Source organism: Solanum verrucosum, unplaced genomic scaffold (assembly GCF_900185275.1).
Source record: "Solanum verrucosum unplaced genomic scaffold, falcon-dt-bn FXZP01000109.1, whole genome shotgun sequence".
NCBI lineage: Eukaryota > Viridiplantae > Streptophyta > Magnoliopsida > Solanales > Solanaceae > Solanum > Solanum verrucosum.
The window spans coordinates 755,215-777,088 of record NW_026020594.1 but is presented as its reverse complement, the minus strand read 5'-3'; the positions used below and the strand labels follow the sequence as shown (position 1 = coordinate 777,088).

General features: G+C 33.3%; 2 protein-coding genes across 3 annotated transcripts; one reads left to right on the top strand and one right to left on the bottom strand.

Annotated features, from left to right (window-relative positions):
• The first annotated feature begins 1,745 nt into the window (after window positions 1-1,745).
• LOC125811288 (uncharacterized) lies at window positions 1,746-15,270 on the top strand. Of its 2 annotated transcripts, none has more exons than XM_049490793.1 (19): window positions 1,746-1,950; window positions 2,766-3,069; window positions 3,366-3,554; window positions 3,645-3,728; window positions 4,198-4,257; window positions 5,048-5,092; window positions 6,695-6,894; window positions 7,905-8,363; window positions 8,549-8,675; window positions 8,778-8,975; window positions 9,160-9,249; window positions 10,191-10,253; window positions 10,556-10,630; window positions 10,722-10,772; window positions 11,303-11,380; window positions 11,576-11,710; window positions 13,502-13,609; window positions 14,651-14,716; window positions 15,057-15,270. In XM_049490793.1, exons 2-19 carry the CDS (start codon window positions 2,776-2,778, stop codon window positions 15,123-15,125), a joined length of 2,391 nt encoding a protein of 796 aa, XP_049346750.1. In that variant the 5' UTR covers window positions 1,746-1,950; window positions 2,766-2,775; the 3' UTR covers window positions 15,126-15,270. The 2 variants fall into 2 exon arrangements, with proteins under 2 accessions (XP_049346750.1, XP_049346751.1); XM_049490794.1 differs by having other exon boundaries at window positions 1,767-1,950; window positions 2,769-3,069.
• Window positions 15,271-17,288: 2,018 nt separating this feature from the next.
• LOC125811318 (exopolygalacturonase-like) lies at window positions 17,289-19,154 on the bottom strand. The gene is made up of 4 exons (XM_049490824.1): window positions 19,023-19,154; window positions 18,357-18,644; window positions 17,765-18,277; window positions 17,289-17,537 (listed from the first exon to the last, which is right to left on the bottom strand). Exons 1-4 carry the CDS (start codon window positions 19,152-19,154, stop codon window positions 17,289-17,291), a joined length of 1,182 nt encoding a protein of 393 aa, XP_049346781.1.
• Between the last annotated feature and the right edge of the window lie 2,720 nt (window positions 19,155-21,874).

Genomic DNA, 21,874 nt, shown 5'->3' with positions numbered 1-21,874 from the left:
TCAATACACATATCTAAAAATTAGTTATTTCCAAAATCACACACATAACTTATGTATATGTAATAACCTAATAAAAGAGAGAATTTCAAACAAATTTTCAAATGGGGCAGTACTAAAGTTTTTATTTATTTTTGGTTATAAAGATGTTTTTTTCTGGCTTGTAAAAAACGATTCTTTTTAGTAAATTAAAGCATATGTCCATTTGTGAGATCAATGATAAGGAAATTAGGATCTAATTATTTATATATACTCTAGTTTATAATGTTACGAATGATTTTGGTGCGTCCAGATATGTCCAACTACATATATCTTATGATATATGAGTCAAAACTGCGTGTAATTTGTTATAGATATAGTGTATCTAAGTGGATTCATATGTATATGAGATACATAAACAAATCTCGCTCGCCACTCTCCTATATATCTGATATCCCAACTACATGTGAATCACATCAGCTACATATACATGCGTGTATCTAGTGTGATTCACATGTATATGAGAAAAATGACCATCTCCCTCCCCATCTCACTCGCATCTCTCTTTATTTTAGTATATCTGATTAAAAAATACATGTATTTAGGTGTATCTTCCTCAATATATGATAGAAAATTCTTAATTAATGATAAAGATACATAATTATTTAAAAATATAAATAAAATTTATATAATAAGACAGTTTTCCCTCAAAAAATAAAATTTCATCCCCCACCCCACCCCCCATGTAGGGGTGTGCATTCGGTTTGGTTTTGTACTATTCAATTTGAATTTGAAAAAGTCTAACTCAATCTGAACCAAAATAACTTTGGTTTGGTTTGATTTTTCTCTATTTGATTTGGCTTTTTTGGTTATGTTAATATTTAATAACATGATCAAATTTATATTTTCAATTTGAAATAAGTATTGTGTTTTAAGTTTTACTTATGATTTATATTAGAAAGTATATTAACAATAATAATTCGTTTTTTTTTTGTAAATTCGAAATCAAACCAAAAAATCAAACAAAGTAAATTATTAATTCAAAATCAAACTAAAAACCAATCCAAATTAAACTTCAATTTAATTTTATTTGGTTTTTCGATTTAATCGCCCAATCTTCCGTGCAGTGCAAAATTTATAAAAATAAACTTATTATAACTTCACTTGGGAACATATAAAGTGAAAACAACTTAAAAGATAAGATTCTTGTACAGAATTAGATATCCCCAAAGTCAAATAATTCTAAGCCCCCACCAACCCCCTAGGCCCCCACCTCCTCCCCAAAAAAATAAAAAGAAAAAAAAGAAATTATTAGTGTGTCGAAAAAGACCAAAAGTCGACAATACAAAATAATTAAATCTAATCAATATCTACTAAACTAATAGTGCCTAAACAAAAAACGATGGTCCTCATGTCGTTATATCATTTCGTCATACACGAGGGTTCACTTTTCTTTTTTTTGCCAATAAAGTATAATCTTAGTATTTTCCTCAGAAAATTCTTAATAAATTAAAGAAATGCTATTTAGGAGTATAATTAATTTGTGTTGATCAATTCTTAATTAGAGATCTCGATTTAAGTCTGAGTCGCTTTGTTAGACAACGCTTTATCTCAATATGAAATTTTTCAGCGTAAATTTTAATGTAATCGCATTTCAATATATGAATATGGGACACCTGATGATTTTTATTTTTTTTTAAAAGTAAAATTTAATTTGTGTTCTAACTCTTAATTAAACATATTAATTATTACATGCTTCTGTCTTTGTTGCACCTTTTCTCTTTGGGGGTTTCTTCCTTTTCCACAGAATCTGAACATCAAGAATTATAATACTCTCTGTTTTGGGTCATGGCTGCTTGATTGAACTCCTTTTTCATCTCTCTAAATCTCTATTTCCTTTATCTGATAGAAACCTAAAAACATTTGATTTCACTCTTTCTCTTGACTTTTCCTAATTTGACGATTAATTTAAAGGTGAGATTTTTTCTATTTATTTTTCATTTTCTTGAGATTATTTCATGTGGGTATCTCTTGATTATGATCTATCTGATGTTTGACGTCTTGTGTCCTTTTTTGGTATTTTTTTCTCATGGGTTGTTAAAAGATTTGGTTATGTTTATGGGGTTTTATATGTTGAAATTTAGTGGCTATTGGTGAAAATTTGTGATCTTTAGCATCTTAACTAAGAAGTTAGTTCACAGAAGTGGCCAACTTTATGTGTCTTTTTCAGCTTAGATATACGTATAATAAATTGTTGTAAGGATTTGATACTTGAGAGTGGAAGAGCACTGGTCTAAAGTAGTTTGTGATTAGTCCTGATGGGAACTGTTATGATCTATACTATGATAGAGATGTTCTTTTTGTAAAGGAATATACTTTTTGACTGCTGAGTTGCTACAAAGTATTTGTAAATGATTTGCCATTGTTTTTGAGGATGGATAGCTATATTTTAGTTGGAAGGAATGATAAAGGATATCATACTGCTCATTTATTTTTCAAATGCTTGCTTCTTCAGTAAATTTTTAGCATGGACTTCTAGTTTCTTTTAAAAAGTGGACAATTCTTCACCTTACTTATCAAAATGAAAAAAAGAAAAAAAAACTGTGAATGTTGGTGAAACTTGAAATGGGTTATGTAGTAAGGACTAACTTACACTGTTTGGGTTGTTACGTTAGTTGGTTTTCGGTGTAGTGTGCACTAACACATAATCTGCACCAAAATGCAGGCGTTCTTTAGTTTTTGTTATTGAAATCACATCCTCTGAGTTTAGTTTTTGCTTTTATTTGTAGAAGAGAGAAGATGGAGAATATTGAAGAATCAGGTAGTCCTAGTTGGGGTGCATCCTTTTTTCAAACAACGGAAGATGTTGCAAGAGCTGTTGCTGCTGCTGCAGCTGCCGTTAGGTCGCCACGACCTTCTGTGGTATATTCATCTAAAGATGATAATGGTAGTCAGCTTCAGAAATTTCAGCGTCAAGTAACTAGATTAATGAAAGGCTTCTCCAGTCCCCCTGAAGTTAAAAGTGGAGCCTACAACCCGGAAATATTAACTAGCCAAAAGCGTCAGTGGGCTAGGTTTCAGTTGCAATCCCTGGTATGCTATATGACCAACCCTAGAGCTTTCTGCTGTATGCTAAAATGCAGGAAATTATATTATCCATTTAAAGTCCCCCTCAAGATCTAATTCTGGTTTTAATAGCAGTTGCTTCAAATACTACTTCGTTTCTATATTTTTTCTCAATTAATTACTAATCCAGCTTGAAGTATTGATGATGGTGAATGATAGAAATTAAACTCCTGGATTTGATGGTTAAATATACTTCTCAATTTATACTATGAGGGCAGAGTTCTTTTGGTTTTGTTAGATAATTATACTCTGTAAGCTTGTAGGATCATAGAGTTTGGAAAGAGCCATCAAGGCTTTTTGAGAGCATGGTGGTGGTTGGACTCCATCCTAACTGTGATATTCAAGCACTTCAAAGGCTTTATTTTTCAAGAAAGCTAGATGGTCCAGGGAGATTTAGAAGCGCACTTGGTGGTCAAAGTCAATCACGCGTGGAACCTAACCTTGAGCCTCAGGTGTTGTTTCTTGTAGGGTTTAATTTGCACGGAGTTAGAATTGTATAATTTTTATGGACTATAAGGTGTTGTTACTTCTTTGGGTTTCAGGTCTTGTTTGTTTACCCTCCAGAGAAACCACTACCACTGAAATACAAGGATCTTCTCTCATTTTGCTTTCCAGCAGGAGTAGAGGTTGGGTTATCCCTATCAACCCCCCTTTTACCTTTATTTGACATGCAATGTTGAGATATCGGGGAGATACATTTTGAAGTATTTCAAGCTTCAGATGTGATTCACTTGGTGAACTTCTGTAAAGAGTTAGATGTAGAAAGCAACAAACTTTTGGTTTGAAGCATACAAAATATTATAGGTGATGGATCATGCATCTCACAATTTACATTTACCTGTTCCTACCTTAGGTAAGAAAAAGAAACATAAACAAAAGGACTAGTTGATTTAAGATACAAGCAACTTAGTGAGGCATTCTCCTTTCTGTATCAAGAGAAAACAAAGATACAATTATTTATAGCTTGAACTTGGAATGTATTTTAGGCCAGGCTAAACAAATACTGTCTCTCCTATTGCATCTCTACATTCTTTATTCAGCCATACTTGCAGTGGATCTTTTCTGATGGTTCAAAAATGGTGCATCTTGCTACAGGTTCATGCTGTTGAGAGAACTCCATCAATGAGTGAGTTAAACGAAATACTTCTAGGTCAGGTAGTGATGCTTCCTTTCTATAATGACCTCCGAATTGATAATTGCAATCAAACTCCATTAAGAAAAGCCAAACTGTTGAGAAGCTTACTTCCAAGAAGAAGCTGATTAAAATACACTCTCAAACAAAAAGAAGTGGCTTAATATATTATTTGACAATTAGATATTCATAGAGGAACAACTGAAGGCTTTATGCAGGTGCAAGGATATTTTTCCAGAAACTCTTTTTAAGCATATATGTGTCTTTGCAGTGCCTATTCTGAACCAGAAGAAGCTATATCTTCTCGGTTCCATTAATTGGCCAAATTTCTGTGTGTTCTGTTCTTGGATCAGATTTAGGCTTCTTCTAGACACAAGGATATGAAAATTAATGAAGACATACTTTATTATCTGGTATTTGGTGTATTTTCAACTATTAGTAACTTCATCTATGACATCCTGGACGATTCCCCCTTTTTTTGCCTATGTTATCAAGTAACTGTCCCGCCTCCCAAAAAAAAACCCTTAGATGAACATATAACTCCAATGGTTTCCTGAGCTAGAGAAGTGTATTGCCTGTTTAAAAAGTTTTCTTTCCATACCAAGAGAATAACATAATAACATTAAAGAAATTACTTTTTTGTCCCGTTGTTTATTCTCCATTAGAAATACAATTATATATTTGTAAGTCTTTTGTCATCAATCTGATAATTATCAACCTAACTTCTGTGTTTTGATGTGTAAATTTGGTTGTGGTGTAACACAATGTCTACTGTATTCAGATATACGTGTTAATGTGCTGCTACTTTTCCAGGAACACCTTAAACAAAATGATCTGTCCTTTGTGTTCCGGCTTCAGGTATCCCGTTTTACATTCTGTTTCCATGTATGCGATATCTGCCATGCATTATAACATCATATCAGTGTTTTGGGAAGCGAGAAGCGGAAAAAAGCGACGAGGGCTCGCTTCACAGAAGCGAGAAGCGAGAAGCGAAGCGCGCGCTTTTTTTAAGTAAAGCGATATTTAGTATAAAAATAAAAAAATATTAAATAACTGAATAGAGGTAATATATTCTTAGATTAAAAGTAAATAGATAGTCAATAATACTCATAAGTCATAACATATAAAGCAAAAAATCAAAAACATAATTAAATCACAAAAGAATCAAACTCCTATTCTTCAACAAGATCCTCAAACTCTTCAAGTGGAAAGAAAACAGAGCAGCAAAAGAATTGGAAAAAACAGAGCAGTAATATTAATTGAAAAAAAAAGCAGGTCAGTAATAGAGATTGAAAAACAGAGCAGCAAACAGAAATTGGAAAAAAAAAATGCAGCAATAAAAATATAGATAACACCCAGCAGCAACCAAAAAAAAAAAAGCAGTAGCAGCAGCCTCAAAGAGAAGAAGAGAGGAGGAGAAGAAGAAGAAGAAGAAGAAGAAGAGAACTTACAGCAGTGGCAACCTGGCAGCAACCAAAAATAGAAAAAAAATCGCAGATCAGTTGCAAAGAAGAAGAGAAGAAGAAAACTTACGCAGCAGAGAAGAAGAAGGAGAAGAGCAGTCGCAGCAGAGAAGAAGAAGGAGAACTCATGCAGCAGAGAAGAAGAAGGAGAACTCATGCAGCAGAGAAGAAGAAGGAAAAGAGCAGTCCAAAAAAGAATTTGAAGTCGCAAAGAGTATATTAAGTCGCATAAGGATTTCAGCAATTAAAAAAAAAAAAAAAACTTACAATTTTAAAAAAAGAAACCCTAAACTGTTACCTTGTCAAAAAAAAAAAAAAAAAAAACCCTAATTTGCGCTTTTTCAAATTAAGCGCGCTTTTTTTACGCTTTTGCTTTTCTGCGCTTCTCGCTTCTACAGTAGAAGCGAGCGCCTTTTCAATGTCGCCTCGCTTCACGAAATAAAAGCGCAAGGGCCTCGCCTCGCCTCGCTTCTCGCTTTAAGCGCGCTTTTTTGCGCTTTTTACAACACTGCATCATATGACCCTTCACATCTCTGACCAGTCAATTTCTAATTGGTTTTCTTTTGTTATTGAGCATAACATTAATTTGCACACGGAACAATTTTAGATTTCATTTTCTATCTACAACAACGTTATTAAATTACACAATTTTTTGATTATTTCGGTTTTAGCAGTTCCTTTTTATTGTTAAATACATTCATGTAAGCTGTAGGTATATGCAATGAGAATATGCAACGTACTTGAAAATACAATGTAAAAAGTGCCTTGCACTATCAGGTGTAGCCTATATATTTATCACCAACATTAAGTAACTCTTTTTTTGATTGATAACATCAAGTAACTTACTAAAAGGAAACAAAGATGTGCAGCTTTGGTTTTATTAACAGTCTTTTTCTGCCGCTTTTCTCATCCTAATGTAAAAGATAGGAGCAATTAGATGAAGGAGTTGGTGCTGACCAGTTGGAGTATGTATTTTAACTTAAGTTTCTTGATATAGGTTGCTGATAATTCAACTCTATACGGTTGCTGTGTTTTAGTTGAGGAAATGGTTCAGAAACCCTCTGGATTGCTTTCCATGATTTCAGATGGGCAACATACCAGCTTGGGTATTTGCCGCCAAATTTTAACAACACGCCGCTGTTATTGCATTCTTTCCAGACTTCCATTTTTTGATCTTCACTTTGGTGTATTACATAGGTTCGTTTCTCTTCTGGCGAATTTGCTATATTGTCCAGATCTTTTTGTTGTTGTTAAAACTTGATGGGCCTAATTTAGGGAATCTTGTTGAACAATAGCTCCGTAGTGTTCAATTACCTGGATACTTTTATTGTGTGGTTTCCTTGAGAGACCTATTCTATTGATAGTGTTGTTCTGAAGAAAGTCCCGACCCCCACTTGTCCCTTGCAATATAGGCAAGATCAATGTTTCTGTTAACAATGGGATGGCTACTGAGTTTGTTGATACCTTGCATAGTTTCTCTTGCGCATATGATGAACTTCCTATCACCTTTCTAAAAGAAATGATGAACTTCATATCCTTTTCATTTCTTGGGTTATTTATTAGAGGTTGCCAGCATGTACACAGATGATCAATATTCAGATAATCAACGAGCCTAGGGAGAGTAAGGTGACCTTGAAGCAGAATGAAATGTTGGCTAATTTTTCAGCTGAAATTCATCTAGGAATTAGGCTTTGCTGCATCAAACATTTGAGCAACATCTTAAATAGCTCAATAGTATGTAGTTTGGCTACTTAGATACTTGGAGAAATGTAGGGTAAGGCTGCGTACAATAGACCCTTGTGGTCCGGCCTTTGCCCGGACCCCATTCATAGTGGGAGCTTGGTGCACCGGGGTCCTTCTTACTTAGATACTTAAAGGAATCAGAAGCATGATACCATTAGTAGATTTCAGCTCTTTGGAGTTTGGCCATTGTTTTGAGAACTTAATAAAAGAGACATCTTGAGAAAGTCTATTAAGGAAGTATGCTTAGGTGCTTGTACATTAACATTTGCTTGTAGTAATGATCATGAGCAAGAAGAAGCAGTATACCAGCTTCCGGTGCTTGCTATTCCTAGTCTATACTCTATATATGTGCAGAGTTGGTAAATGTATGGTTGAACTTTGGAAGATTCTTTGCAAGTCATTGTTGTTATTTCTCTGTTGCTAGTGCCTACTGAGACACTGTTTGTTATTTGTCCTTTTTCTAGCATTTTCACCGAAGAAAGGTTGGAGCGGTTAACAAAGCTAGTTGGTGATCTTGATTTTGATTCACTTGTGATTGATGATGAGGAAGAAATTTTGGAAGAAAATCCTTCCAGCATATTGGAAGAAACAGCTAAGTACGTCCTGAATGGCACTGTAGAAAGTCCCCAACCAAGTACTGCTGATTCTGTAATTAGTGGAACCGTGGGTGGCAAGTCTCAGCTGGAGTATAGAGTTGCAGAAGGGGAAGTTCTCCCAAAGAAGGATGGAAGTGATAACAAGGCATGTATGGTTGATAATGATATAGATTTTGCCAATAAAGAATTTATATTTGGAAGGCAAGTCCCTGAAGCTTTTGATAATTCCACTGATGATAACAAACAGCTGGTAGAAAAGGGTGTACCAAATGCTGTTTTGCCACTTCTAAGATATCATCAGTGCGAAAGTTCTGAATCTTCCTCTAGGTATATTACTTCCTATTTGGCTTTTAGTACATTTTTTCTTTCCGATCTGTCTCATAAATTTGTGACCCTTTTGCTCTGCGCTATATCTGTTTGTGTCCAAATTATTGAGAGAACATCTTACTGGAAGTTGGTATTTATTATCGGCAAATCCCACCTCTATGAAGTGCTTTTATTTTTGGATACAGCTTCCAGGACTCTCCTAGTGAAGATAGACATTTTAGAAGTGATTTTGATGAAACCGAAACTGAGGAAGCATCCTTTTCTGGTCAAGATGATTTAAGCCAGCATAGTGATATAGTTGAATGGGCAAAGGTTTTATTTGACACTTACCCAGTTAAAATTTTCAAGTTATGGCTTGTCATTAGTGGGTTATCTAGGTCTTATCTGACCTCATCGTTCTCCTTCACCTTCCAGGTGAATAATCGTGGATCCTTGCAGATACTATGTGAATATTACCAGCTAAAATGTCCTTCAAGGGGATCAACAATTAAGTTCCATCCCCTGGATCACCTTCATCCTTTAGAATATTATAGACCCGATGAAGCACTTTTGCACGTTGCTGGATCAACAATTGACTTAAAATCATGCCGTACAAGTTTGGAATTAGCAGAGGTACATTCTTTTTTTGGCGATTCCTGGTTTTATTATATTCATCATTGAAGAGTGAAGTAGAGGGGGTGGGCTGAGAGATGCCATGCTTTATGGTTTAGAAATGGTTTATCTAGCTAGCTACACCTTCCAATAGTTAGTTTCCTATGCATTATCAGCTTATGTTAATTTGGTTTCCGCTATACAGGCTCACAATGCACTCATGGTGGAAGAGGAAGCGACTGCATTGTCAGTTTGGGCTGTTGCATGCTTATGTGGCTCATTGCGGCTTGAGCATGTGCGTGGTGATACTGGGCATCTATACAACCTAAATATAACTGTTCAATTTGATTTACTAATTTGCTACTTGACTATAATAAGTGACAAGTGTTTCGAGACTAGTATAAAGCTTTTTGACCTTTGTCAGAAATGATGGCCTCTGTCACCAAATTTTTATAGAGAAGTGCAATGCCAGATTGGTTAATGTCATCCTCATTAACTTTTGTCATTGAATGGGGACTTTCTGATTTAAAGAGAAAAATGTGGGCATTGATTTCATACTTGTAGACAGGAACGTATATGCCCTACTGTAATCTTTGACTTAATGTAATGGGTTTGAAGTGGGAAACCACTACAGAATTCTGGCTTGCAGCACAAACACGAATTTACCAGAATATTATTGAAATAGTGCTCAACATGTTAAAATGTTGAACTGACTAATTTTTTTTTTATGGCATGATAGATTTCTTTTCTGTCCTTTAAATTAATCATTTGTATTAAGATTGTCCTATTTCTAAGCTTCTATGGAAGCAAACCTCTTGTGGATGACTCCACATTACTGTATTGATTGCTTAAAATGGAAAAAGAAGGTTAAGGGAAAACATATTTCTTACTAACAGAACAGGGGATGAGTTTATTTTTTGATTTTGGAGAATTGCTCAAGCTCCACGAAGTTTTGATTTTCCTAATTATCGCCAGCGTATTTCGCTCTGAGTATTGGAATAATCAATTCATTCTGCCTCCTATATCTAGTTGTCTACTTGAGTCCATTTAATCTCTCAATGTTTTCTATGAACTCCCCGGACCTCACTTGTGGGATTACAGTAGGTTTGTTGTTGTGGTTCTTATTGTTGTAATGTTGTCTTTTATTGGTAAACACACTTGACCAGTGGGCTAGCAAGCACTGGTTTTAACATGCTTGTCAAATTCTTTTGACACTATCCTACTCGCATTTTATAGGTGCTGACACTGTTTGCGGGAGCTTTACTGGAGAAGCAAATTGTAGTGGTTTGTTCAAATTTGGTAAGTATCAGTTTGCAGCATCTTTTCTGCCGTATAGAACTATAGATTTAGTTAGGTTTGCCATGATAGGAGTGCTGTTTTGATTTCACATACTGAATGCTTTCTTGATTAGTCTGTTCTTCCTAGGCAGCATACTTTATTGTTGCAAAGATTGATTTTATCTTCCCCATACAAGTTATATGTGAGGTGAAGACTTCTTGCTAGATCCAAATGCCCTTAGTATTCACATGGTTTTTAAAGCTGGTATTTTTGAAAGCCCTAAAATTTGATGCAGAATCTAATTTTTAGTTACTTAATTGCAGGGAATATTGTCTGCGTGCATTTTGTCTATTATCCCTTTGATTCGTCCTTATCAGTGGCAAAGCTTGTTGATGCCGGTAACTTTCAGTTGACAATGAATGTTTTCCTTAGGTAATAGATCTATTGCATTTCTGATTTTTCCGACTTTCTTGACGAGTAAATTGTCAGGTTTTGCCTAATGACATGCTGGATTTTCTGGATGCACCTGTTCCCTATATAGTGAGTATATCCATGTCTTAGAATTTTCTGTCTTTCATAATTGGCTCCCAAAGAAATGTATAAGCAAAGAGGTTTTGTTGGAAGTTAGATGAGGCTATTCTTGAAACAATTGGAGTACTTGAATGAGGGGTTTGTTTCATTTAGACTGAAAGTTGATGAGTTTGTAGATGCTCTCGTCGTCAGTGATGAATGTTTTCTTGACTTCTTGTTATATCATGTGCCATGATACCATTTTGCCAGCTTTTCTCTTAGATATCTTGCATTATTGGGAAATCGTTCTGTATGTTTTTATACTGTATTTTGCTGATCTCATTTGTGCAAGAATGTATTGGTTCCTTCAAATTCACAAAACGTATTTCTTCTTCCTGGGATTTTGTGTTGCAAATTAATCAAATTGTTTGTCCTGTTTGAGTGCTTTCTATGATGATGTGAAGTATTAGTCTCGATGAATAATTGTTAGGTCTCAAGGGGCCATTTCGGGTGATTTAACTTATATTTTGCTCTTTCTTTTTCTTCTTACCTTTGAGTAGGTAGGTGTGAAGAATAAGACCTCTGAGGTTCAGTCAAAGTTAACAAATGCCATCCTTGTAGATGCAAACAAGAACCAGGTTTGTGAGCGGGTTATTTCTATTGCATGAGCTGAAAGTAACCGTTTGCACAACTCTCCAGCAGACTGTCTTCTTAGTTTTTGTTTATCAAAACTTCATTACTGAGTACTGCATAGATGATGTGAATTTTTCTGTTGCTTGTTATGAAGTTTTCTAAGAGGGGTACTTTTTCCTGTGTATTACATTGAAAATCAGGTGAAGTCACCTACTTTACCGCAACTTCCGCAGCAAAAGGAGTTATACTCTCGTTTAAGTCCTTACCATGCACAGCTGGTGGGAGAAAGTTATCTGGCAAGGAAGAGGCCTGTTTATGAGTGCACAGATGTTCAGGTATTGCCGAACGTCTCATTGATCCCCTTCCATTCCTTCATTTGTCCTTGTCACAGGGGCAACCCTGATTTATTTTTGACTCATCTAACGTAGTTCGTTGCGTCCAACTAAGTTGACAGATTTACTTGTTTTCCTGGAAATAGCATGGATGAAGCTTTTCTAATTTGGCGTTTGATTATAGTCCTTGAGTTTGTTAAGAGTCTAGTTAATAGTATCATCAAGAAGCAAAAGAAAAAAGAAGATCTAGTAGGAAAAATCAATCTCACAAAAAAAAAAAAAAAAGGAGGACAAATCAATCTAATTATGTCTGCAGTTGGAATTAGAGAAGTAGATTAAGTTAAATGCTGTGAGGTCTAGTCCATCCTTTTTAGGAGCCTCACGAACTAGAACTCAACCTTAGTATGTTGTCCTCTTCTTTTTTTGGTTTGATGATGGTGGTGTTCAGGCCAGCTTGCACGCATCTCAACTATTATACTGGGTACCTAATATCTCTCTGCCTACCAAAGCTTAGGCAGATGGGAAGAAATCATGTAGTGTTTTTTACTTCCGGGGGTTTGAACCTGAGACCTCGTGGTTGTCCTTCCACTTTATTGACCACTATGCCAGACCATTGGGTGCAAGTATGTTGTCCTCTCCTTGTTACACGGATTCTCAATTTTCCTTTCCTTCTGAGTGTTTAATCACTATCTTACTGTTCTAAGCTCTATCCCTTTGCAAATGCTCATATTCCTTTCCTTCTGAATGGATAATCACTTATTTGACCATTTTAACGCTTATCCCTTCTGGAGATGCTCATTTTGTCTTCATAGCTTATTGTTTCTCCTTTTGACCCAGCACCCAAAAATGATTAACCAGGATGGGGGAAGTGTAAATTGGGTTCCTCTTATGGGGTAAAAAAGGTACCATACTAAAGGCGAGCTTGCGATTATCCGTGTTCTTTTAGAAGGTGGGTATCCTGCATGGGTAGAGGGAGTATGAATTGTTATCAGAAACAGCCTAGTAGTTGTGAAACTGTTTGCGAAGTATGTAATCCCAATGAAGTCATAGCTCCACCAGTGGACCATCTTGCTAATTGAATTGTGAATTGGTAGAAATGATTAGATTGGTTAAATGTTGAGACGTTGTACATTTCATTTGTAATTGCATACCTGAATACTTGTTCTTTTATAGGAAGCTATTTAAAATGTAAGCTGTGTATAGAGTAGCTATTGGAGTTTATTGAAGACATTTTGCTGGTGCTTTCTTTGTTTCCTTCAGCTTCCCTACAGAGCATTTACTTTGTGCCTCTTATGTATATATGATCTTTTGGTTGAGTTCAAAAAACAGATGGGATGGTTGACAATTTCAGGTGGTGTTTGTGCATATTCTTTTTGAGATCTCGCAAATGAAATTTCAAAAATGTGTTTGTTTAAGTTTTTTTCAAAACAGTTCTCTGAAAAAGTGGTTTCAGGGTATTTTTCAAAGAAAAAGTTCTTTTTCCATTTGCAGAACACTTAACAAATGATAAAAAAGAATGTGACTGTCCAAGCATGTCTCTCGTTACACTTCTTTGTAGTTCTCTTGCAACTTTGGTATCACAGATTTCATATAGCTACCTTTGTCATTTTGGTCACTGGCTCTTCTACCTTAGAATGCTAATACTAAGGAATGCTAATTCACCCAGAAAATAATGGTTTAGAATGCTAATGCACCCAGAAAGTAATGGTTCAATGTAATATCTTTACAGTATGTTGTATTACTCTAGCTATCCAGTCAGTCTTTATTACTGCTTAACCATGACATTATGTTTAGGTTGAAGCTGCAAAGTCTTTCCTGGGAGTGTTGCGGTCGTACCTGGATACACTTTGCTCGAACCTTCGTTCACACACAATTACTAATGTCCAATCGAATGATGATAAGGTTTGTAGCTTCTCCTTGGAGCATTTGATTTGGCTGACTACTTGTGTGAAAAAGCCTTGCAAAGTTGACTGTACATGCATCACTTTCGGAAGGTATTTGTTACTTAAATTATTCAGAATCAGATGTTGTCTAGACTCTTTGGCATAACCTGTTCCAAATGGGGAATCATTGAAATTGGTATGCTTAGCCTGCTGCAAACTGTATGTATGGTTTATCCAATACAGAAGTTTGAAACAGTATTTGATATTTGAGCAATTGTACACACTAAGACCTGAACTTGAAGAAAGAGCAATTTACTAGCAAACATCCATTTGTGTTTCCACCCAAAGAAAAGTAGATGATGATGATAGTAGATTATTTGGAGCTGCTGGTGACATCTGTAGCTTTTAGAAACTTCGTATGTTTGTAAAATGAATTCACAATTCATATGCAGTAAAGCTTGTTCCTGTTGAAGTTCAAGCTCCTATCTTCAGAATTTATCACTCTGAATGCTTCAAATGTACTGAAAACTGGCACTATTTCAGAATTATTTTTTCTCAGTTTCTTTATGTGCATAAGTGGTATTACATGAATACCAATATTTGAGGAAAACCTTTTCTGGATCTGTCTTCATATACATGAAAACTTACACCAGAGTATGCTAACCTTGAGACAGCGGTTTAATGATAGTAGAGCTTTATCATAAACACTTTGAAGGTAAAATTTGCACGTGTCAGTGTTACATAGTTTCAGATTGTTAAAGGTAATTTATCTTACATCACTCTTTTTCTGCTCCTCCTGGTGATGGATATAAGCGTCAGTTTTTATGAAGTTTTGCATTATTGAAATCTGAGTCCTCATTCAATGTGAGCTCTTATGCTTTACTTGCTTAGATGTTATACTAGTTTTAGTTCTTTTTCTTTTTCCTGTAACTATATTTACATTTTGACAAACATCATCAGCAGCTTTTATGAAGAAATCCTTATGTTTCATTCTTACACTGATTGGTAAAGAGACTTATCTCTTAACTCAGAATTCTTTATTCTGTCCTTTGGTTATTAGGTATCTCTGCTCTTGAAGGAAAGCTTTATCGAGTCTTTCCCTAGTCGAGATCGGCCCTTTATGAAGGTGTGTGCTTAAGCTTCCACACTTTTTTCAGTTGTTATCTAAAAACCAAATAGCTTCACTATACTGCACCCTGCTAATGTCATTACTGTGCTTTGCAAAATGATCTGTGAGGTGGACCTGTTCATCTTAACGGTTTTCTTGCAAAACTGAATCTGCACTTACAGAAGCTATGCACGCATTTTGTATTGTTATTTAGGGCATCAATTGATGTGATGCAAGTCCATTTTAGATTATATGTTATGTGTTAGAATGTTATCCTTCATTTTATGGTAAAGCCATCACTTTGGTTTTCCTCGTGAAGAGCATGCTAATCTATTACTTGTTGCTCTTGGTGAAACAGCTTTTCCTGGACACACAGCTCTTCTCTGTAAATACAGATTTTGTACTCTCTTTCTTCCAAAAGGAATAGAGCCGCCATGCAACGAACCAGTTCATGATGTAATAGCAGAACGCAAGTTCCTGTATTTGTAGCTTATAGTTTATTGCTCAAAGTCTAATGTAAGGGTAAGTTATGTATCACAATTCATAGAAGAAATCACTTGGTACTGGTTTCTAACTTTTTTTCCCTTTTCCAAAAAAACTTTTCTCGATTGTTCAACTTAGGCATGGCAAGTAGTAATGCAATGGAGAACATAAAGAAATGTAGGATAGAATCATAGACTTTTGTACAGCAAGTGAACTTCTAGCTAAAGTTGAAATATATATACTGTTCTGAGTTCCATTTTCTTGTATTTTTTTTGCATGTTGTCAAATCTTATAGTGAAAACACAACAGCTATATCCAAACGCCTACTAAGTTTGCCACATGTCCTGTACTCCCTTAAAATACAAACATTTGAATCGAAAGTATAACAAGAGGCATATAGTTAGATCGAAAGTATTAGGTTCTCCAGACATACATGTTAAAGGATGCTGACATGACAATGTTAATAACGGGAAAAAAAGAGTCAATTCTCAGTAACATTAATGTGTCAGAGCAGTCTTAACGCTGTTAGATAGATGCCTTTTGGAGTCCATGTGAAATATTGAATGTTTTTTCTTATGTACTGTTTTGCCAACTAATATTACTTGTGCTTTCACCTCATTATGAGCATCAAAATACGACTCTCTTATGCATGTGTGTGTGTTTGTCAGTCTTTGGGATCATGTAAAATGTTACGACTTAACCTCTCTTAAGTAAAGTGCAATTTGGAGAATACTACATAAAGTCTAACTTGTCAGTGTGGCGGAGCCCAATGTTTTTTTTTTTTTTTTAAGGGGTTCAAAATTTGAGAAACTAGATATATATACTAGTTCAAAGAGGTAATTTTGATGGTTATAGTTGCTACAAATACTATTTGATTGTTTGAATATATTTTATATAAAAACATAAAATATGATTTAAATAAGGTTATTTTTATAATAATAAAAAATAGAGTGAATGAAGATAGAGTTTTCATTTTTTTAGTAAATTAGAGTGTTAGTAAAGAATCAAACTATATATTTTTTTCTTTTTGGTTCAATTAAAGTTGGTAGTAGGGACATTATGATCATTTACTAAACCCAAAATGACACAACAACTCAGCCGTATGTATGTCGGAACTGTACAAAACACTTTGTACCCACCCTTCAATAGAACCCACTCAGAGAAACTTAAATAAAGACAAACAAAGACCCTACTTAACAAAATTTTGGCTACTCAAATTCTCCACTGTTTTTGGACACTCTAAAACTAGATTTATAAGTATGTGTTTGGACAAAATAAACAAGTAAGTAAAAAAGTCCTTTACTTTCATTTATTAGGTAAGTTTATCCCTCAATATACGATGAGATTAATTTTACTTATGCCATTATGAAACTTAGCAAATTATCATAAAATGTATATATATATATATTGTATGAAAAGTGAATATAAAGTTTATATGAAAAGTATACTAATATATAGTGTATATAAGAAGTTGATAAAATTTTATATAATGGGTATTGTGTGTATACGTTGTATAATTTTTTTTTACATATAAAGTATATAATATATATCCGGAAATGGTGCATTTCACATTAAAGAAATAGCAAATATTAAAACAAATTAAAATTTTAATAAATAAATACATACATTTTGGCTACTAAATATGAATTGAAGTTCTATGGCTTGCTAGCTCCATGTTTTAGGGGTAGAAGCCATTTGTGTATTTTGCCTAAAAAGAAATTTTGCATGTGAACAACAAAGATCTAGATATTGAACAAGATGAATTTCTTAGGATGAGAACTTGTAGATTGGAGGCATATTTTTCTTCAAAAGATAAAATTGCCCTTGCTATTGATGGTCCATTTTATGTATGATGAGATCAATATATATATAACAGTTCGATTTGACCTCATTAACTTAGAATATTGACTTTAGTCAAATTTCCTAAACTTTAAAATTAAAAATATCATATGATCACTTCAAAATTCATGTCATCCATTCCTACAAGTCACAAGCTATATAAATGATCAAACCCAAAAAATTCAAAACGACTATGATGATGGTCATTACAAGAATTTTCTGTCTGATCAATTAATATAATCTGACAAATCATATATATCTAAGATGACTAAGTTGATGAATTAAGAGACTCCTTTAAACAACTTGGAGGCAACTCCTTGCCGGTGGCTTTCCCTTTGGCGTGAGCGCAAAATGCAATCGCATGTCCATGACGGCCATGGTAGGCTAAGTTGATATCAATAAGGTTGATTTTTTCGCAAGAAAATAATGCACTGCAATCCAAAATAACTGCTCTCTGCGAACTTGAACTTCCCCTTATGTTATTGAATGTCACGTCCTTGATTTGTACTGAACTTGGCTAAATAAACATAAAAATGTGTCATTCTTTTTGGAACTGACTAAAAAGAAAAGAAAGTCATGTAAATTGAGACAAAAGGAGTACTAATTACTTATGCTAATTAAGACTTAGACATTATTGATTATAACACATTTTGTGATGATATTTTCTACATAGCAATCAATCATGAGAAAATATTTTTTTTTAACGCATTAAGTTTAATGATTAAAAGAGGGAAATGCAAGTACCTGTTTGCTGCAATGATGTATTGGGCAATAATGTTGGTCAATAAATATAGGATTTCGAACCTTTTCCATGATAATATCTTCAAAAGTTATATTGGTAATGTTACCAACATTCGATGATGCCCAAGTCTTAATTCTCAACCCATTTTGAGTAGCGATAAGAGTGCAATTTTTGACATGTATGTCCTTAACAACTTCATTTGGCAAATTCCCTAAGCTACCGATGCTTATTCCATGGCCAGGGCCACAAGTGACTCCTGAAATGTTGATATTATTGCTTCCAGCGATCATAGCTATACAATCATCTCCAGTGCCAATGTAAGAATCCAATACATGAATGTTGGTGGAGTGGCTAATGTGAATTCCGTCAGTGTTAGGGCTATCGCGTGGTGCTGTTATGTTAACATGACTAAATGTCATGTCTTCACAAGCAAAGACCTTGAAATGTATGTTCTTGCTATTGATTGAATGTATGTCACGCACAACCGTATTATTGACAAAATTGAATCCAAGTGTCTGATTCAAACATTAGAAATAGTGTTTAATTGTTTAACTTTATATTATAATCACAAAAATAAAAATTATAAAAACATACCATTGATGAACATTGATGCTTTCCCCAAGTAAAAGATCCTTGTCCATCTAACGTTCCACCTCCTTTAATTTTTAAGTCATTGATATATTGAAAAGAAATCCAAGACGAATTGCAAAATGATTTTGGATCCTTTGGAGCTTTAATAATTCCTTTGATTTGGAAGGTCAAAGTCGATTTTTCGCATGGGCCAATAAAATTTACAACATTTACCATGTATACACCTAAAGGTATCATCAATTTGGCTTGTCCATTCCATTTGCATGCATCCGCCCAAGCTTTTAAAAATGCCTTCCATAATATATAAACAAATAATAAATAAAAGTAGACTTAAGGGTGTTTGGATTGTCTTCTTTAAAGTTAAAAGTCAAAAGTCATAAATTAGAAATTTTCAATATTTGACTTTTGACTTTTTTTTTTTTTTTTGTACTTTTTCAACTTTTAAAGAAGTACAAATTATTCTTGTAGTTAATGTTTTATTAGGAGTTATTCAAAATATAATAAAGTAAAATTGACCAAAAGGAATAATTTCTCGAAGAGTATCAAATCAACAACAGGGACAAGTAAAAAAAAGAAATGGAATGAGTTTTTGCGTGAACTTATATGTAGATCTTACTCATACGATAATAACAAAAGACACATTAAAAAAAGTAAAATGACAATTCTGACCTTACTATTATCTGTCACTCCATCTGCTTTAGCACCATATGAAAGGACATTGAAGACCTTTCCCTCAGCATTAGTGCACACAAGAACAAGGCCAAATATAAAAGCTATTTCTAAACATGATTTTGAAGCCATTACTTTTTATTTTTGTTTTTGCTTTCTTCACTTGTGTTTATATACACCTACATTTTTCCTCACTTAACAAGTAATCTTGAATTTATTAATTATTTACCTAGTAATAAAAAAAATCTTGAATTTAGTTATACCCCAAGAGATTTCTTAGATTTAATTTATTGATAAGAAAGGAAAGTAAATAATTATTTTGACTGAATATTAAATTTAAGTTTTTTAAATTTTCACCTAGGCTTTTTAGATCAATTGGATATTAATTTTACAAGAATTAAATGTTATTGTGAATAAGATAATTTCTACTTATTAGTAGATATAACATAAATTTTACTTATATATATTTTTTTGCAATTAACATAACTTTTATTAATCATCTGGGAAAATAATTACAAAGTCAGAACTTATCAAACTTGATAACTTCTTTAAAATAAAATCCCAAAGCCTACAAAATTTAGATTATCACACCTATAGAGAGCTCATATACTTGAACAATATTTTTTTTTACCAGAATTAAATGTTATTGTGAATAAGATAATTTCTACTTATTAGTAGATATAACATAAATTTCACTAATATATATTTTTTTGCAATTAACATAACTTTTATTAACCATCTGGGCAAATCATTACAAAGTCAGAACTTATCAAACTTGATAACTTCTTTAAAATAAAATCCGAAAGCCTACAAAAATTTTAGATTATCACACCTATAGAGAGTTCATATACTTGAACAATATATTTTTTTTCTAACTCTAGTACATAAAAGTAGTTTTCAGTTGAAACAAAATTTTAAATCACACCTCCTAAACATTAACAAGTCATCAGCAAAACTTAGATGGGTTATTACCATCTTTTGGCCTCTTGGATGGTAATTGAAATTTGGATCTTCCTGTAAAGTGTTGAACAGGCGGGAAAAAGACGTTTAAAGCAGAGAGAAAACTTTCCTTTACCAAATTCACCAGTCTGAAGTGAAGATTTTTCAATATGAGAGAGTCATTCCAAATAGTGTCAAACCAGAATTACTATAATCCTTTTTAGAAAAAAGGTGGCATAACTAGACATCTATTTAGATATTCCATGAATAATATAAATAGGTTGGGAGACATGAGATCCCTTTGCCTAAAACCTCGTTTGGCTGTAATTGTATAATATTATTTTTATATGGGAGAATGGTCTGATATACCCCTCAACTTTGTCATTTGAAGCTGATATGCCCCTCGTCATAAAATGACTCATATATACCCTTACCATTATACAAACGGCTCACATATACCCCTACCGTTACAAAATGAACTCACATATTCCCTTCATTTAACGGAAGTGAAAAAAAATAGTTTTAAAATATATTTTTAACTTTAATCTTTAAAAAAAATTCATGTAGGGGTATATATGATCCTTCTAGCAAAGCTCAAGGTATATTTTAATCTTTTTCATACATAAATTGTTTTTTGACTTCTTTGATTATCATTATTTGAGTTATTTATTCTTATTTTATTTTTTTCTTTCATTCTTTAATGTAAAGAAGAAAAAAAAACTGATTATTTTGTGGCTAATTATAATTTAAAACTATTTTTTCGCCTATATTGTAGTTTAGTTTTTGTATTTGAAAAAAAAATTGGTCATCTATAATAAAATTTACAAGAAAATTAGTGAAACACAAATAAATTTGACTATCAAAATAATACATTTAAATTAGTCATTGAAATAAAAAAAAAAAGTCAAAAAAATACGTGTGAGGAGGATTAAATATACTCATATGAATTATATTTTTTTAAAAAGAAATTAAAATTAATTTTTTCACTTTCGTTAGAGGAAAAGGGTATATGTGAGTTATTTGTTTAATAACAAGAGTATATATGAACTACTTTCATAACAAGAGGTATATCAGCTCTAAATGACAAAGTTGAGGGCTATATCAGACCCTTTTCCCTTTTTATATCTACATTTATTCTTGATCACCCAACTAGGCGATTTAACAAGGAAAAATTGTATGAAATAACAAACTATTAATTCAAATTAAATGTTATAGCTATAGTTTATTTTAATTGTAATTCGCAGCAAATATTCTCATTTTTTTTGCCATCTGATTCGGTATACAATTAGCCATTTTCGATATACAATTAGCCATTTTATATGTTTCGGTATAAAATGCGTTTGTGTTTGTATAAAGCGAGAGAAAAGTATACATACAAATACAAATACATATATTTTCGTCCTATACATTTATAATTATACAAATACAGATCTTATTATACAAATTACAATGTATAAATGAATTTATACAAAACTGAACAATTTGTATAAATTTGGATGTTTGTAGCGAATTATACAAATCAAAAGCTCCATAGCAAACATAAAATTTGTTATGAAGCGCAATTATGCAAACTATAGCTATAACATACAAACATGATTTTTTATGTTTGCTATATGTGAAAGTTGCTCATTTAACAAGACACCTACAAATACGAGTAAATGTGAGATCCGATCAATTCATCTAGCATGATCGCAATAAATATAGTAAAAATATATTATATTTGTGATGACCCAAATTTGTGATGGTTATGAGGGAATTCCAATATGTAATAGTAAAATCGATTATTTATGTCACAATCTAAATTTTTGAGTCATGATAGATGCATAAAGACATTATCCAATAGAAAAATTAGTTCTTAATTATCACAATTTAGAGTAAAAAATATATCATAAAATCTATAAAAGCCACCAAGT

What these genes read in the sequence shown, in the direction of transcription:
- LOC125811288 (XM_049490793.1), top strand. Translation starts at nt 2,776, where the DNA reads ATGGAGAATATTGAAGAATCAGGTAGTCCTAGTTGGGGTGCATCCTTT. An exon ending in AGTTCTGAATCTTCCTCTAG is followed by an intron (nt 8,364 to 8,548) that starts GTATATTACTTC and finishes TTTTGGATACAG; the next exon opens with CTTCCAGGACTCTCCTAGTG. An exon ending in ATATAGTTGAATGGGCAAAG is followed by an intron (nt 8,676 to 8,777) that starts GTTTTATTTGAC and finishes TTCACCTTCCAG; the next exon opens with GTGAATAATCGTGGATCCTT.
- LOC125811318 (XM_049490824.1), bottom strand. Translation starts at nt 19,154, where the DNA reads ATGGCTTCAAAATCATGTTTAGAAATAGCTTTTATATTTGGCCTTGTT. An exon ending in GAGTGACAGATAATAGTAAG is followed by an intron (nt 18,645 to 19,022) that starts GTCAGAATTGTC and finishes ATATTATGGAAG; the next exon opens with GCATTTTTAAAAGCTTGGGC. An exon ending in TACATCATTGCAGCAAACAG is followed by an intron (nt 17,538 to 17,764) that starts GTACTTGCATTT and finishes ATGTTTATTTAG; the next exon opens with CCAAGTTCAGTACAAATCAA.